The 17,244-nt window shown below is 44.1% G+C and overlaps 1 protein-coding gene across 5 annotated transcripts in view; it reads right to left on the bottom strand.

Moving 5' to 3' along the window:
* The window catches only part of arhgef11 (Rho guanine nucleotide exchange factor (GEF) 11), a 143,735-nt gene that overhangs the window by 60,599 nt on the left and 65,892 nt on the right, over positions 1-17,244 (bottom strand). For all 5 annotated transcript variants that reach the window (XM_084313624.1, XM_084313626.1, XM_084313623.1 and 2 more), the window contains exons 26-29: positions 15,948-16,088; positions 14,295-14,371; positions 14,052-14,177; positions 1,407-1,524 (exon numbers count right to left, since the gene is read on the bottom strand). In XM_084313624.1, coding sequence (XP_084169750.1) covers positions 1,407-1,524; positions 14,052-14,177; positions 14,295-14,371; positions 15,948-16,088 — 462 coding nt within the window. The remainder of the gene's footprint in view (positions 1-1,406; positions 1,525-14,051; positions 14,178-14,294; positions 14,372-15,947; positions 16,089-17,244) is intronic.

The raw sequence follows: 17,244 nt of genomic DNA on the forward strand, positions 1-17,244 counted from the left end.
CAGTAAACGTGAGGGTGGTCTGGGTGTTCCCAATTTTGAATGGGCATATATTGCTACACGGCTTTCCCATCTGTTGAATATGCTGAACAGTGATGACCAGTATGTGAGAACGCTCGCCTGTTCTTCTCTTTTCTTGGACCTAAAAAGACGTAAGGTCCCCCTGGCGCGTGGTTCGGACCCTAACTTCCTAGGCTTCAAGAGAAAGCCGAATGGAAAGCTGGACAGTCGCTCTCCTGGCTTCGGTGTGTGGTCAGACTGGCCGGACCTTAATGACATGTGTTGCTGGGCTGATGTTACCCTGGAGTGGGTGGGGTCTAACTCTGAGGCAGTGGCTGTCTCAGAGAATATTATATCTGACCCCAGTATCTCAGTCAGAGCATCTATGTCTGTGTGTGGAATGGATCACCAACTTCCACTGACTAATGCCCGAGGTCGCCTCCTGTGGGCACAACAGCAAAGACAGCGGGAAGAATGGACTGAGTTGAGACTGCAGGGGAAGATTGCGTGTCTCCCTGCTGCGGACCATTCCGTCTCTCACTCTGTGTTCAAAAATGTTGCCATAGATGAGTGCATTGTTATCTTTACTCTGAAAGCGAGATTACAGGTTTTACCATCTAAACTGAATCTCTCCATCTGGTTTCCAGGCAGTCATGCTCCTCACTGTATTCATCATGACAATAACCAAATAGCTGAAACCATGTCCCACATCTTAAATGGTTGCCATGTATACAGGGGCCTCTACATAAGTAGGCATGACAGAATAGTAGATTTGATAGCAAAAGATATCTTATTTTTTGGTCCTCCATCACGCTGTTTAAGCATTCTACTGTGAAGCCAAGCATGTTCAACCTGTGCAATGATGATTCCATGTTCTCTAGTATTACAGCTAACACCCCTGATGTATTTGTGATAAATGAACACCTTAGGGAGGTGTCCATTCTTGAGGTTGGCTGTACTTTTGACTACAGCTTAGAAGAAGCCTTCCTAACCAAAATGCTGAAATACCAACAGCTACAGCAGACCATCTCACAGCTAGGCTACAGATGTAAACTCCTAGTTTTTATCTTTGGCAGCCTAGGGCATGTGCACAAGTTGGTTGTGAGGGGCCTACAATTAGCCGGTCTCCCCAAAAGGAAGGCCAAGCAGTTAGCCAGGTACTGCTCAGTATCAGCAATTATAGGAAGCCGCTCAATTTGGAGGAGGCGCTGTTACCTTTTGCCATGATTCTGCCGTCCATGCACCTTGTACCTGACTGTTCTTTCATAATTTTCTGATTGCACTCGCATTGTTTATGTCCTTTGTATGAGGCCTCCTTGTACTTCTGTTCATGTGGACATAAATAAACATTTCAAATGTGTGTGTGTGTGTGTGTGTGTGTGTGTGTGTGCGTGTGTGTGTGTCCTCACCCTCTGTGTGTTTGATTATGTTGTCCAGCAGCAGAGGGTACTTGGTGAGTCTCTGCATTTCGGAGACCAGCAGGTCTTTGAGCTGTAGTCTCCTACAGTGGGGACTGGCTTCACACTCCTACACACAATGCACAATACAGAGAGACAGGGAGAACATGACCTATCAGTCTAGTGTGAAGCCATACAGACACAATACAGAGAGACGGGAAGAACGGATCTATTGTACAACCTTATACTTACCCTCTTAACAGGCAGGCAGAAAAGTGGCAATTTTTTACCTTGAACTTGAGGACTGCATACTTTTTTTGCAAAGCTTAGCTTTATACTTTATACGTATAGCACATGCATGAGCCTGGTAACATTCTGATGTTACTAATGCAAAAAAGGAAAATCACTTTTAGTGCTAATGAAATAGAGTAACAGATGTCTGAACTTGAGTTGAACTTGAACTTGTGTACTCACATTTTTCTCTAGTGGTTGCAAAATTCCATATTCCAATATTCCAGCATAGAGGTATGAGCTGGAAAACACTGTGGTTCCATAGCCTGAAGTCTTATGTAGTACAGGTCAACATTTTATAAAAATACGTTCAGAAATGAGTCTTTGAGAGACGCGGAAAAGAAAAGAGAGAAAATCTATTTCCTCATCCACCGCTGTGCGTTCTGATTCACTTCTCATGTTTGCTCATCAACTTTCACCTAGTTCCTATATCCCCCCCCCCCCCCCCCCCCCCCCCACGTGGGGTATCGTTGGATAGTTGCATGCAATTACAACAATTGGCTTTCTTTATTGCAAATGTTTTTTTGCCACCCGAATGTAGGGCACAGCCCCCCTTTGGACCACCCCCTGGTTGAGACTCAGCCCCCCTCTGGACCACCCCCTGGTTGAGACTCAGCCCCCCTCTGGACCACCCCCTGGTTGAGACTCAGCCCCCCTCTGGACCACCCCCTGGTTGAGACTCAGCCCCCCTCTGGACCACCCCCTGGTTGAGACTCAGCACCACCTTGTTCCACCATGATATCCGGGGGAAAGCCTTCCAGACCTGTGTACATGTGGATGTTGGGAGAGATCCCATGGTAGCCGTGTATGTGTGTTAGTGTAACCTGTAGTAATAAGGGCCGTCACAGAGCACCGTGAGAAGTTCTTCGTCCACTAATAGGACTTTGTCGACTAATCGATTAGTTGATTTCATCAACAAATCTGTCAAATTTGAGTTTCCCACATGCCATCACCTCTTTGAATCTGTGTGTGTGACTGTGTGTGTACACGAAACCTGGATGATGTGAGCAAAGTGTATTTAAAGAATCTGTAATATGGTCAACCAGCAACCTCTAGGCAAAAGAGCACTACTTACATTTTTCGTTTTGGTCTGATGTTTGAGTTGGAGTTTATTGACGTATTATACTGTGACATTCTCAACCCAGTATAATCCTCTAAAAGTCTAGACATGTTTTGCAAAACATTAAATATCTTTGTAACCGTTTGTGATAAAGACTCGCTTTAAATTGTATCTCTCCGCCCACAGGCTTACTGGCAGGAAGTAAGGCATAGAATTTAGACATTTCTATCCCCAATGCATCTGCATCTAATCCACTGTATCGATCTATCATATATATATATGTCCGTCACTATAGCCAATGGAAATGCTAGAAATGGTCATGTGGGCTGGGAGAACCAATGGACAATTCCTATAATTTCTCTATATTTCCATCAGACAGACACGCACTACTCACGTGCAATGGAGGATAGAGAGATGCGCTTGTCCCTGGTTTTATAATAAAATGGCAAAAAGACAATGTATAATGTTCAACAAGCATTGGAACTTGTTGTGGATGTTAACCTCTTAAGCGCAGAGCCCTATTTTCTGAAAATCCGCCTAAAATACATTGCTTAAATTGTGATGAAACAAAGGAGAATATGAATTATGATTTTTCTTTGCATCTTTGACAGTGAATAACACCATGCTAATAATGACCAGACATGAAGAACTGCCACTGATCTAGTTCAGTACCTTCTTGAGATCATGTGTACAAAAAATCGAAGGAAATTAATAAAGGAAAGATGATTAAACAGAAGGTTCTGTAGATACAGTACTGAATTCTCCCATCCGGACCAATGCAATATGAAATATTATTATAGAATATAGAATAGCAGGCTTATAAATTACCTTATTAGTTCAAGTTCAAGTTCAAGTTCTTTAATAGTTGTCATACAGAAGTACAGAATACTTTCATACAAAATGCTTCTTTCTGTTACGCTCCAGAGACTGTGCTAGACAAGATAGTATCAAATAACATAATAACATAATATAGCATGAATTTAGAAGAAGAAAAATGAGGTCACAGTGTTCGGTATAGACATATGTACAATGTTCTGAGTTACCATATAATATACAATACACAATACTATGTACTAATGTACAGTACTATCTAGTGCAAAGCAGAAATGGGATGAGGTACAATTTTAGGTACAATTTACAGTAAGGTGTACGAGTTGTAGTGCAATCCTTCATCCATAAATATAAAGTGTGGGGAGTGGGTGCTACAGTGTGTTTGTTTAAAGTGGGTGTGTGCTATAAAGTGTGTGGAGTGGGTGCTACAGTGTGTTTGTTTAAAGTGAGTGTGTGCGTGTGGATGTGTGTGCTATGTGCGTTTGGTGGTTGTTGTTGTGTAGTGTTCATTCATTGTTCGTTTAGCAGCCTGATGGCCTGGGGATAGAAGCTTCTTCTGAGTCTTTCTGTGCTCGCCTTGAGACTCCGGTATCGCTTGCCTGACCGCAGCAGTTCAAAGAGGCAGTTGTTCGGGTGACTGGAGTCTTTAATGATTCTCTTAGCCTTGCCCTTGCAACGCTTGTAGTAAATGTTCTGGAGGGTGGGGAGCCCCCCTCCAATTGTGCGTTCGGCTGAACGTGTCACTCTTTGTAGTCTGCTTCGGTCTTGTGCAGTGCTATTCCCAAACCAGGAGGTGATGTTGCCGGTCAAGATGCTCTCTATTGTACATGAGTAGAAGTTCTTAAGGATCTTCTGGCTGACTTGGAACTTCCTTAGGCGCCTGAGGAAGTAGAGGCGGTGTCGTGCCTTCTTCACAACACTGTCAATGTGTGTGGTCCATGTCAAGTCCTCGGATATGTAGGCTCCGAGGTACTTAAAGCTGTTGACTCTCTCAACCGGTGCCCCGTCGATGCTGAGGGGGCTGTAGTCCTTGACCCCCGACCTCCTGAAGTCCACAATCATCTCCTTTGTTTTGCTGACGTTCAGGGAGAGGCTGTTTTCCTGGCACCATCCCGCCAGGACCTTGACCTCTTCCAGGTAGGCCCTCTCGTCGTTGGCAGAGATCAGGCCCACCACCACTGTGTCGTCAGCAAATTTGACGATTGTATTGCTACTCCGCTGAGCCACACAGTCGTGTGTGTACAGGGAGTAGAGGAGGGGACTCAGAACACAGCCCTGGGGGGCCCCTATGTTGAGGGTGATGGATGAGGAGGTGCAGTTGCCTGCTCTCACCACCTGGGGTCTGCCAGTCAGGAAGTCTAAGACCCACTGGCAGAGGTCATAGCCCAAGCCCAGGTCCCTGAGCTTGGCTATGAGTATGGAGGGGACTATGGTATTGAATGCCGAGCTGTAGTCGATGAATAGCATTCTCACATAGTTCCCCTGCCTCTTGTCCAGGTGTGATGCTGCTGTGTGCAGCACATGGGATATGGCGTCCTCCGTGGACCTGTTGGGGCGGTATGCAAATTGCAGGGGGTCCATGTTGATGGGGAGGGAGGAGCAGATGTAGCCCTTTACTAGCTTCTCAAAGCACTTCATGGCTATGGAGGTGAGAGCTACAGGGCGGTAGTCGTTGAGGCAAGCAGGCTTGGATTTTTTGGGTACAGGGATAATAGTGGACTTCTTCAGGCAGGTGGGGATGACAGCCTGTTCTAAGGACAGGTTAAATATGTCAGTGAATACTGGGGCCAGTTGGTCGGCACAGACTTTTAGGACGCGGCCGGGGATGCCGTCCGGACCTGCTGCCTTCCTGATATTCACTTTTTTAAAGGTCCGCCTCACCTCATGCTCTGTTACCCTGAACACTGCGCCTCCATCAGCAGCCGACCCCCCCCCCCCCATTGCCGAGGCTTGTGAGCTGGTGTTGTTATTACCAGCATCAAACCTCGCATAGAAGGTATTGAGGTCATTTGCTAAGGAGATGTCACTGTTCAGTTTGAGGGAGGCGCCTTTGTAGTCTGTCATCGTTTTGAGCCCCTGCCACATAGCTCTAGAGTCAGCTTGTTCAAACTGGAGTTCAATTTTATCCCTGTAGCGTCGTTTGGCCTCTGACACTGTCCTCCTTACGTTGTATCGCGCCACCTTGTGGTCATTCATGTTGCCTGCCACTAGGCCGTCGTTGTATGCTTTGGTGCGCTCTCTGAGCTTCACGGACGGATTTGTCTACCCAGGGTTTTTGATTTGGGTAAACTTTCATTTTGGTAGTGGGGATTGTTTCTTTCACCCTAGTACAAACATAGTCCAGCACTGTCTCCGTGTAGACATTAATGTTATCTGTGTCGCGGAACACATTCCAGTCTGTGTAGTGAAACACTGACCGGATCGTCTCCTCTGACGTCAAATACCATTTCTGCACCTCTCGCGAGACTACGGGAGTACTTTTAATTCTCTGTTTGTACTTTGGTGAAAGAAAGATGGACGCGTGATCTGACTTACCAAAGCCACTATCAGAATGAGCCTTGTAGCCACCTTTAAATTGCGTGTAACAGTGATCTAGGATGTTACCGCCTCTGGTGTTGCAAGTCACATGCTGATAGAAGTCAGGCAATACCTTTCTCAGATTGGCGCTATTGAAATCTCCCAGCACTAAAATGGCGGCGTTAACATTCGCCACTTGGATTCTATTTACCTCGTCGTGGAGTCTGGAGAGCGCAACCTTGTTGCTGGCTTGCGGTGGAATATACACTCCGACCAGGACGATCGCCGTTAACTCCCTCGGGAGGAAGAAAGGACGACACTTGATGGTTATATATTCCAGTTCTGGGGAGCAGTGGTTGGATAATTCCTTCACGTTAGTTGGATCGCTCCAATTTTTGTTAAACATGAAGGCAATACCTCCTCCACGTTGTTTACCGGACTCTGCTGATGTCCGATCCTTGCGATGGATAAAGAAGTGATCTGCTGGTTGAATTGCGTGGTCTGGAACCTCCGGTGTGAGCCATGTTTCGGTGAAGCAGAGGACGTTGCAGTCCCTAACGTCTCTTTGATATTGAATCCTTGCTCGGATGTCATCCAGTTTATTGTCAATTGATTGTACATTGGCTAGCAATATACTGGGCAGTGGTGTACGGTGGCGTCTGGATCTCAGCCTGTTACGGATCCCAGCCCTCTTCCCTCGCCGTCTGGTTCCTCTGTTCCTGGGGTCTAGGAACAAAGGATCTGGTCCTAATCTCCGGAGAATTTCTTCAGGCCATTGATGCGGTTCGGAAAGCTGATCCAGTGAGTAATCCAGTTGGTAAGTTATTATAGCCAATTCGCACATTTATATATATACATTAGGGGTGTAACGGTACACAGAAGCCACGGTTCGGTACGTACCTCGGTATTGGGGTCACGGTTTGGTACGAGTTCGGTACAACAGAAACAAATATTTATAATTATTATTATTAACCCATTCCCTGCCACCACTTTGATCATCTTATACCATTCTCTGCCAGTACTGTAAGTCTATGGAGATGTTCACCTTCTTTGCAGGGCTATAACTTTTTAAATTGTATTGCTAAATTGACATTACTATGGCCCATTCAACATCGATTACCTATCGTTCAGGATGTAGGAACGTTTAACTTTTTCATTCACACATTCATACGAAAATACCGTCTAGAGCAGCGGTTCTCAACAGGGTTGCCTAGGCACACTAGGGTGCCTCAGAGAGCTGCCAGGGGTGCCTTGAGATTTCTAAAAAAATATATATATATATATTTTTTTTTAATATGATTAAAGAAAATGATCACTAAAGTGCTATCTGTTGCAGCTGCACTGTTTTCCATGAAAATACCACATTTGGATAAGTTTGAACATTTCTCAAATGGTAGCTTTTTCATTTGTTTATTGGACAAGTCCGGCAGAGAGGAAGGATGGGAGAGAGATATGGGGGAAGACATTTGGCAAAGGTTGCCAGCAGTGATGCCACTAACGCGTTACTAAGTAACGCGTTATTGTAATCTGATTACTTTTCCCCGAAAATAGTAATCTAACGCGTTAATCTTTACAAGCCAGTAATCTGATTGCAGTTACTTGTCCAAGTGGCTGTGCATTACTATTTCGTTACTATCTCATCATAATGCAGGCGGAATGCAGTATTTTCTTTCGTTTTCGACAGTCAAATATATGTTTGGAAAGCTTTTCCTTGTATTGGGGAGTGACGTCACAGCACGCAACCTGGCGTGTTGAGCCATGCTGGTGGGCGCGGCTGTTATTGTTATTTTCAGGCTGACCTAAACTGCGCGCTAGCAGGGAGAAGCTCGCGCTCGTATTCGTAACGCTTTCTTGCACTGGAAGTTCACTAGTCTACTTAACGTTTGTTAAGCCGGGTGAAAAAAACATTCACTTTGCGGAGGAAACAAAATACTGTCTACCGCATATGGAATATACAGCACGACCGTCGACTTCTACAGGACTCGGAGCTGCACCACCAGCCAAACAGTATGTTCCATATTTTGCATTGCACTATAATTCATGAACATGGAACACCATACTGCAGTATGTAGGTTGTCAGTAGCACACTGACAACACTGCAGTATATATATTCCCTCCCCGCCGTATATATTTCCCTCCCACCCACCCACCCCCTCCTAATGTACAGTCCCCTCCCCATCATATGTATACTCTGTCATGATCTAGGGGTAACAGTACTGTATATTTGAATACCGCTTATGTCACAAATGTATCAGTACTAAATACCTATATGTCCCTATGCCATAAATGTCATGTATGTTGTGTATGTCATAAATGTCTATATGAATTGAAAATGGGGGACCCTGATGGAAACAAGACAAACGTCTTTCTCTGGTCTGCATCCCCTTAACAATTGTGTGTATTGAGCCGTACTGTATTGTACCCATTCTGCAATCTGTTAAATAAAGTTTTCATTCATTCATTCATTCATTCATTCATTCATTCATTCATTCATTCATTCATTCACACAATAATAAATAATAATAACGTAGAACCATATCTGAATGGGGCAGGCCTCAAAGGTAGGCTACATATCAGCCTACATGTGGTGTTATTGACCATTTATCTTTTGTGAAATCTATAGATCTATAGATAGCAAGATAGGCCTACCTGCCCTATTAGTACATTTTACTCAAACTGAGTACATTTTACTAATTTCTTTTTGTCATTCTTATGTTGTGGCAGCAGCAGGGACGACGACTTCGTAACCTAGTTACTTTCAAAGTAACTAAGTTACTCTGATAATCAAGTAATCAGTAAAGTAACTAAGATTACTTTTTAAAGGAGTAATCAGTAATCAGTAATCGGATTACTTTTACAAGTAATCTGTGGCATCACTGGTTGCCAGGTCCGGGAGTCGAACCCGGGACGGCCGTGCACCACCCTGGCACCCTGAAAATCATTATTTAATAAAACACAGAAAAGGATCACCAAGTTACTCTGGATAAAGAACCCCTTCACAGACAACATTGAGACAAAGCTTCCTGACACATCTCCATCCAAACTCTTGGAAGAACTCATTGAAATCTCATCTGATACCACCTGGAGAGCTCGTTTCAGTACTGACAAGCTGTTGTGGAAGGACAGCACATTCACTAAGAGACATTATACTACATCAGGGTAAGACATTTTAAGTCATTTAGTAAAATCTTTAAAACTGAGACTTGACTGCTGACTGATCAGCTGACTTGATTAAGGGGCGTGTTTAAAGCGGCCATTTTGTTTTTGTTGTTAAGTGCCCCATTAAAGGCTGCTTCCTGCTTAAAAACAGCACTTGTGTACTGAGTGTGATCTCAGAGCCCTGTACCTGCTTAAAAGCAGAACCTCAGCCCTCCTGGAATCACTCTGTACTGACAAGCTGTTGTGGAAGGACAGCACATTCACTGAGAGACATTATACTACATCAGGGTAAGACATTTTAAGTCATTTAGTAAAATCTTTAAAACTGAGACTTGACTGCTGACTGATCAGCTGACTTGATTAAGGGGCGTGTTTAAAGCTGCCATTTTGTTTTTGTTGTTAAGTGACCCATTAAAGGCCAGGTGTTAGACAGAACTAATTAGTGAAGGAGATTTAAAGGCTTGCTGGCATAGCGTTAGCGAAGTGTCGAGAAACGAAGAGGGCCAAAGAGAGGAGTTTTCCTGTAGTTCTCCGAAGAGGGATCCACCAATCCACCCAGTGCTAAGTACACCATAACCCCATATTCCCCTCCCTACAACCTTCTCCCTGCCACTCTTAACACCACAATGTGCCTCATACCTATATCCACAATCTGCTCCTCCAGAACAGATTCAACCCATCCACGCCAGTTTGCTAGCAACCCGGCTAATCTCTCCTACCCTTCTACAGCCACTAATACACATGTCACAGTACGTGGAGGCTTATGGAATTGTCAATCAGCAGTCAAGAAAGCTGACTTCATTACTGCCTACGCCCATAGTCAAAATCTGCAGCTCCTGGCTCTAACTGAGACCTGGATAACTCCCAATAACTCATCAACACCTGCAGCATTATCTACAAACTATAACTTCACACACACCTCGACCCTCCAGACGGGGTGGAGGCACTGGCCTCATGACATCTCCTTCATGGGCTACAAACGTAACACCACTCCCAGAACTGTCACTCTCCTCCCTCGAATATCATGCAGTATCTGTCTCTAAAATCCTTTCAATCTCACCATTGTTACACTCTATCGCCCTCCAGGTCCCCTCGATCACTTCACAGATGAGCTGGACATGCTTCTAAGCTCCTTACCGGAAGATGGTACCCCCCTCCTTCTATTGGGCGACTTCAACCTGCCTGACTCATCTCAGTCGGTCCCAGTGGTCTCCCTCCTACAACAATTTGACCTGACTCCCACTGCCATGCCTCCCACCCACAAAGCAGGCAACTCCTTGGATCTTATATTTTCCCGTAACTCCAGCATCATTAACACCACGGTAACTCCCCTACATGTATCTGACCATTCCTTCATATCCTTCTCACTAACTCTCATGCTTAACCGGAAGGTCTTCATCCCAACTCAAACCGTCTCACTCAGACGCAACCTGCCCTCCCTATCCCCCTCCACCCTCTCCTCTGACATAATATCCGCTCTACCTTTGAGTGACACCTTCTCTGCTCTCCCCACAGAGATGGCAACCTACACCCTCCTCTCAGCCCTTGCAACCTCCTTCGACAAGCTCTGTCCCCTCGTTGAGAAACCTGCCCGCCGTTCCCCACCCAGTCCATGGCTGACGGATGCAGTGAGAGAACAAAGACAGGTCCTGAGAGTGGCTGAGAGGAAGTATAGAAAGTCACGCCTCACTGCTGACATCGACACATATCACAACCTCTTGTTAACATTCTCCAAAACCATTACGAATGCCAAAGCTTCTTTCTTTCACCATAGGATCGAGGCCTCTGCCAAGAATCTTCGCAAACTGCATGCTACCATGTCCTCCCTCCTCACTCCCCCCCCCACCCCCTCCTCCCTCATCTTTTTCTGCCGAAGACTTTGCGATCTTCTTTGAGGAAAAAGTAGAGAACATCAGCAGCTCCTTCTCCCAACCCCCACCCATTCCAAACACTGAATCGAGAACCTCATCCTTCACTCTGTCATCTTTCTCTCCCATTACAGAAGCAAAAAAGACAGGACCGGAAAAGTCTTTATCGTATATAGGGGTGCCCTGGAATATTTGATTGGACACAGGGGTGCCTTGGCAGCAGAAATGTTGAGAACCCCTGGTCTAGAGTATAAATATGTTTTTATCGTTTTCTGCAGTATTTCCCAGAATGTGAGATATAGGCACAAATGCATATATTAGATCATCAAATGCAGTTTGATACCGATCGACGCTATATAAAAAATTCCAACTGTACATGGTCCTAAGGGTTATGACTGATCATGCGCGTGTGAACGGGGGGGGGGGGGGGGTCGTTTATAATTCCGTGATAGTCGTTAGATGCTTCATGTAGTATGGGTGATATATTGATCAGAGCAGTTTGTATCGAAAATGATAAACAAAAACGCTGAAACTCACGTCAGTCTCCTCGTACCGTTGGGCGATGAGAGTGGAGCAAACAGATCCCAGTTATGTGGTGGGGATCTAGGCGATCCATTTCTGGTTTGTATATTACTAATACACGCCCAAATCATGTCGATTATTGAGTTATGGCAAAGATCCATATCCACGGTGTGTGTATCGAGTCCCGGGACGCTAAAACGAGTGGCCGGACAAAATTAGGGGACGGACCGAGCTGCAACGGGCATTTCCGGTTTGGCAACTCGCCGATCAGCCACCAGGTGGCAGTATTGAAGCGTTGCAGAGTTGTGCTGAGTCCATCAGCATCTGACAAGGCTCCGTGAGTGGAATATGAATACCATGGCGAAAATATGAAATTATGATCAGAATCACGTCGTACGCCGTTATTGGCAGAATTCGCATGAACTTGAAACCCGTCGTACAACGTTATTGGCGGGAAAAGGGTTCATATAAATCATTTTTTAAATTAAATTTTTTTATATTATATTTATGATAATTATTATAATAATTATTATTAAATAGAATAATTTTCTATAGGCTTGCCGTGGTAATTAGTGATACTGGTGTCATTCTGTGTTCAGGCATCCACTTGCCTACTGCCCCTTTAAACTTATCCTTGCTAAGTTTCAGTTTCACTTCCAGAGAGAATTTAACTTCACGACCAGACTGAATACTAGAGAACAGATGACATATTACAACAATGGCAGAGGATTATTTGGATTTAAACACAGTGTTTCTTCTTTTTATTTGATTGTACCCGTGAGTCCGGCGGGGGAGAATGTTGATGTGTTTGTTGGCGCGTGTGTGTGTCGGCGACGCGTGTGTGTTTCTTTCCATTGGTTTCATTTGGTTAACGTTATTGGGCGCACAAGAAAACGAAAGAAAACTGTAATGACCCTGCAGCTGTTCCAATGTAAATGTGCCTTTCTCCTCCGTGCACTTTCGCCGCTCTGAAGTCTGACTCGGTGTGCCCGGCCACGCGCGCTGTTCTCGCACGGACCTCGCGAGTGCCTGCATGTGGGTGTGTTTGCGCTGTGGGGCGTATTCGTTGCATGGGTGCGCGTACCGCACCGTGACAGCCGTACCGTAAATTCACGGGACGAATACACGTACTGTTACACCCCTAATATACATATATTATCTTTTAAATGGCCGAGTTCAATTTGGATTTAGTATCACCAGGCGTGCATAAGAACAGATAATGAAATCTACTGTAAATACTGTAGCTTTTTTATTACTGAATTCTGCCATCCGGTCCCATGCAATTTGAAATATTATTATAGAATATAGAATAGCAGGCCTAGAAATGACCTTATTATAGCCAACTCGCACATCTATGGATTGGGACAAATCTTCTCTTTCAAATGAGTATCAAATTAGTATCACCAGGCGTGCATGAAGAACAGAGAATCAAATCTACTGTATGTACAGTAGGTTTTTTATTCTTGCGACAGCTCCGCCATTTTGAAACTGATACACGGATGGTTGCTAAATGTTCACAATAGGGGAGACAAACTACCGTACTTTTCGCACTATAAGCCGCACCTGACTATAAGCCGCAGCAGCTAAATTGAATGATGTATACATATATAAGCCGCACTGGACTATAAGCCGCAGGTGTTTTAATGTTTAATTACCATATGTAATTAGCATTGGGACACAATACTGTTGGACAAATAACAAGAATGAACTCATTTACAAGTTGTATTAAGTTTAGCAAATAAGGGAACAGATAAATAACATTTCAATGCAGTCAAAAAAGCAATATTTAGATTTTTACATTTTCGGGTTTGGTCACGTCGAGTCACATATAAGCCGCACCGTTATATAAGCCGCAGGGTCGAAAAATGGGGGAAAAAGCCGCGGCTTATAGTCCGAAAAGTACGGTAACTGCGCTCCAATATATGCCAATAACGTTCATTTTTGTGGTATATAATCCAGAGAAATAAAAAAAATTCATACACAAGTAATTTGCTTGCAGGAAGCTAGAATCCGTTGGGTAGTGTAGTTTTTCGAAATTCCAACGGTCATTGAGAGCTCTGGATGTCCTCTTCTCATAATGACTACAATCGTCATCATTCAGCGATGGCCGGTAATTCAAAATGGCGGATCTCCGCAAAAAATACACACTTTAACCTATTGGTAAACAAATGTATTGCTGAAATATACACTATGACTGCTGTTGTGACATGGTTAGGATGTTTACTCTTGAATACGTTTGGGGGGGAAAAAACGATAATTATGTCAGACAGTCTAGAGAGAATGATTTATGACGTGATGTCATTTGCGACCGGACCGCACGGGTGGAAGAGGTTAAGGATGATCCAGATAATATAAATGAAAAGGATGCACGAAGAGCGGGTCTTGTGATTAAGTGTGTGTGTACATTACCTGGATGATGTGAGCGAAGCGCGGGTCTTTGCGCTGCTTGTTCTTGATGAGCTCCAGGGCCTGAGACTGTTGACTGCACAGCTGGGACGCCTGCTCTTCAAACTCCTCCCCCGCTGAACCCTCAAACTGACAGAGACACACACACACACACACACACACACAGAGATAAGCACAGATACACAATATCGTACCCTCACCTTCTACCACACAGTAATGGATGGAGGACAAGGGAAGAAGACTGACCCTGGCCACCATGACGTCTCCGATGTCCTGAACGATGGGACTTTCCCTTCGCTTCTTCATGGCCTCACACAGACTCGCTGCAGGGGGACGAGACCACAAAACACAACATGGGCTTAGATCTTAAGGCTAGAGTGAAAATAATGCTATCACACGAAACCAGACATCTCAAGGAATCCTTTGTTACCAGTCACCGCATGCTAGCTTCCTCGTAAAGGAATTTCACCAATAGTTTGAAGGGGAAACATACTGCAATGTCTTCTGTTCAAAGATGGAAAAACGAACTCCGTGTTAATTTAGGCTAATGTTAGCAAGTGCAAACCTAGGTGTCATCTACGAGCTAAGCTAGCTAGCTAATATAGCTAACATTAGTAACATAACTGAAGTCGATCTTTTTTTTTTGAACAAATGTTTTTTATTTTCCCCTTTTTAACATAAAACTAGACAAACAATACATTAATAGTAGAAATCTATGATAAATCACAGGACAATGATCGACATAATAATAGCAATAATGACAGTCCAGTAATTAAATAAAAAATAAATGTAGATTAAAAGACATAAAAATAATAAATACAATACAATGCTCTTGCTCGCTCTTTCCTTCCCCCCCCCCCCCCCCCCCCCCTCAGGACCCCCTTTTGGACTATACATCCACTATTCCGTTTAACATCAGGGATTACAAGTTCATATGCTACCCTTTATCTTCTCCACCACATCTAACCAGATTGCTATGCTGGCTTCATTAACACCTAAAATTTGTGCGGTAGATATCTCTAGATAAATCACATCGAGATAGGTAAGAACCCATACCTTTCGGCACATTTTATCCGGTTGAATCCAGCGTGATGCTATACATTTTATGGCAGCCGTAAGACCGGACAAAATTTGTCTCTTTACATGTACAGAGGTTGATAATTGAGAAACATCATTCAACAACAGTCGGTCTTCATTTGTTATTATTCAATTGAAAAATTGAAAAATCAAATAAATGACTTTATATATGGGCCATCCTGCTAAGCCTCACTGCATCACTGAGCACAGAGTGACAGTTACCATCTTCCTGGACTCTTACTTTTGAAACAGCACTGTGCAATATTACACCTACTGTAGACCTCAGTATATTTTTACTGTATTTATTTACTGTATATTTTATTCCATTTTTTATTCTATTTTATTCTATTCTTATCTTAGGCAATTTGATTTGTTTTGTTATTCTTATTCGTGACCTGTTCTGTCTAAATGTTTAATGTTGAGCGATTTGCAGTGTCAAATTTCCCTCTGGATAATAAAAGTATTTCTATTCTAATTTTATAGGCACACACGTTGGCCAGGTGCTGGTCTGCCTGGTTAGGTGTCAAGGAAACTGACACAGTATGACTCATGCTGCCTTCTGATGAAAGACTACAAGACGTATTGACATAGTAGAACTACAAACACAAATTACCTTATTGTTATTGCTCCATGTCTCTCTGAATACATATTGACTCAGATCCTTCATTATTCCGGTGCGCACACAGCCGCTCACACACACAGGGTGGGACTCAGCCACTCACACACACAGGGAGACCTAACCAGTGCACACAGCCACTCACCCACAGAGGGAGACCTAACCAGTGCACACAGCCACTCACACACACACAGGGAGGGACTCACCGTGGAGCTCGTAGACCTGGGGCAGGTTGGGGAAGATGCAGGCCAGCTCGTCGGTGCTCAGTACCAGTCTCATCTTCTGGAAGAAGACTTGGTCCAGAACCCTCAGAGTGCGCAGGTGGGATGCCTCTGTCGTGAACAACTCTGGGGGGCAGAGGGAGAGAGAGGACGAGTGAATATACAGGATTCCTATCTTATTTTCTTTTTATTAAAAAATGCCATACTTTCCCACCAAACCCTAATTTCTTAACCACTTTAAGGTTGCGCGAAAGTCACGGCACGTTGCAAGCGTCTAGCGGCTGCATTTTTTGTCGAACATATAAATTACTGTTAGAAAGATATCCATTTGTTGCCGTTCGAACGCCACCTCACTCGACCAAATCCGCACCTCGGTTCTCGAGTTACATGACCATATGTCAGGCGTGACGGTATGTCTTTTTACGCGGCGTGCCATCAGATGACCACCCCAGACGCTCCAGAACTGCCAATCATCCGCTGATGGCGAAATGTATTGGTCAGCGTTGTAGCCAATGAGTGTACCTTTCCAATGATACCCCACGTGGGGGGGTGGGTGTGCGAATAAGGGATCTAGGTGAAAGTTGACAAGCGAAAAGCAGAAGTCAATCACATTTCCGAATGAACGGTCATGGATGAAGAAATGGATTTTCTAGAGCTTTTTTTTCTTTCAAATACCCATTTCTGAACGGACTTTTATCAAATTTGGACCTGTACTAGGGCTGGGCGATATATCGAGTATACTCGATGTATCGCGGCTTGTTCTACATGAGATGTAGTAAATTACTATATCGTGAACATCGAGTATATGTTGTCACGTCGCGGCTGAGATGAGACTTTAGCTTTTGCGCAGAGCTGTCCTCTCATTTCATTATAGACACAGAGCAGCGCGGATCTTAAATGACATGCAATTGTAATTTCATTAGACACAGACTAGCGCGGACCTTTAACATATTCCCTGCCACGCAATTTGAGCATCTTATACCATTCTCTGCCAGCACTGTAAGTCTATGGAGATGTTCACCTTCTTTGCAGGGCTATAACTTTTTAAATTGTATTGCTAAATTGACATTACTATGGCCCATTCAACATCGATTATCTATCGTTCAGGATGTGGGAACGTTATCTTTTCCCATTCATACATTGTCGTGTTAGTACCGTCGAGAATATACCGGTAAGTATGTTTTAGACTGTATAGCAGTAATTCCTAGAACGCGCGTTATAGGCCTGATGCGTATTATACATTATCGATTGGCGTTTCGTCCCTATACACGCTATATTAAAA

This window comes from Notolepis coatsorum (assembly GCF_963971535.1).
Source record: "Notolepis coatsorum genome assembly, chromosome: 4".
In the NCBI taxonomy this organism is placed as follows: Eukaryota; Metazoa; Chordata; class Actinopteri; order Aulopiformes; family Paralepididae; genus Notolepis; species Notolepis coatsorum.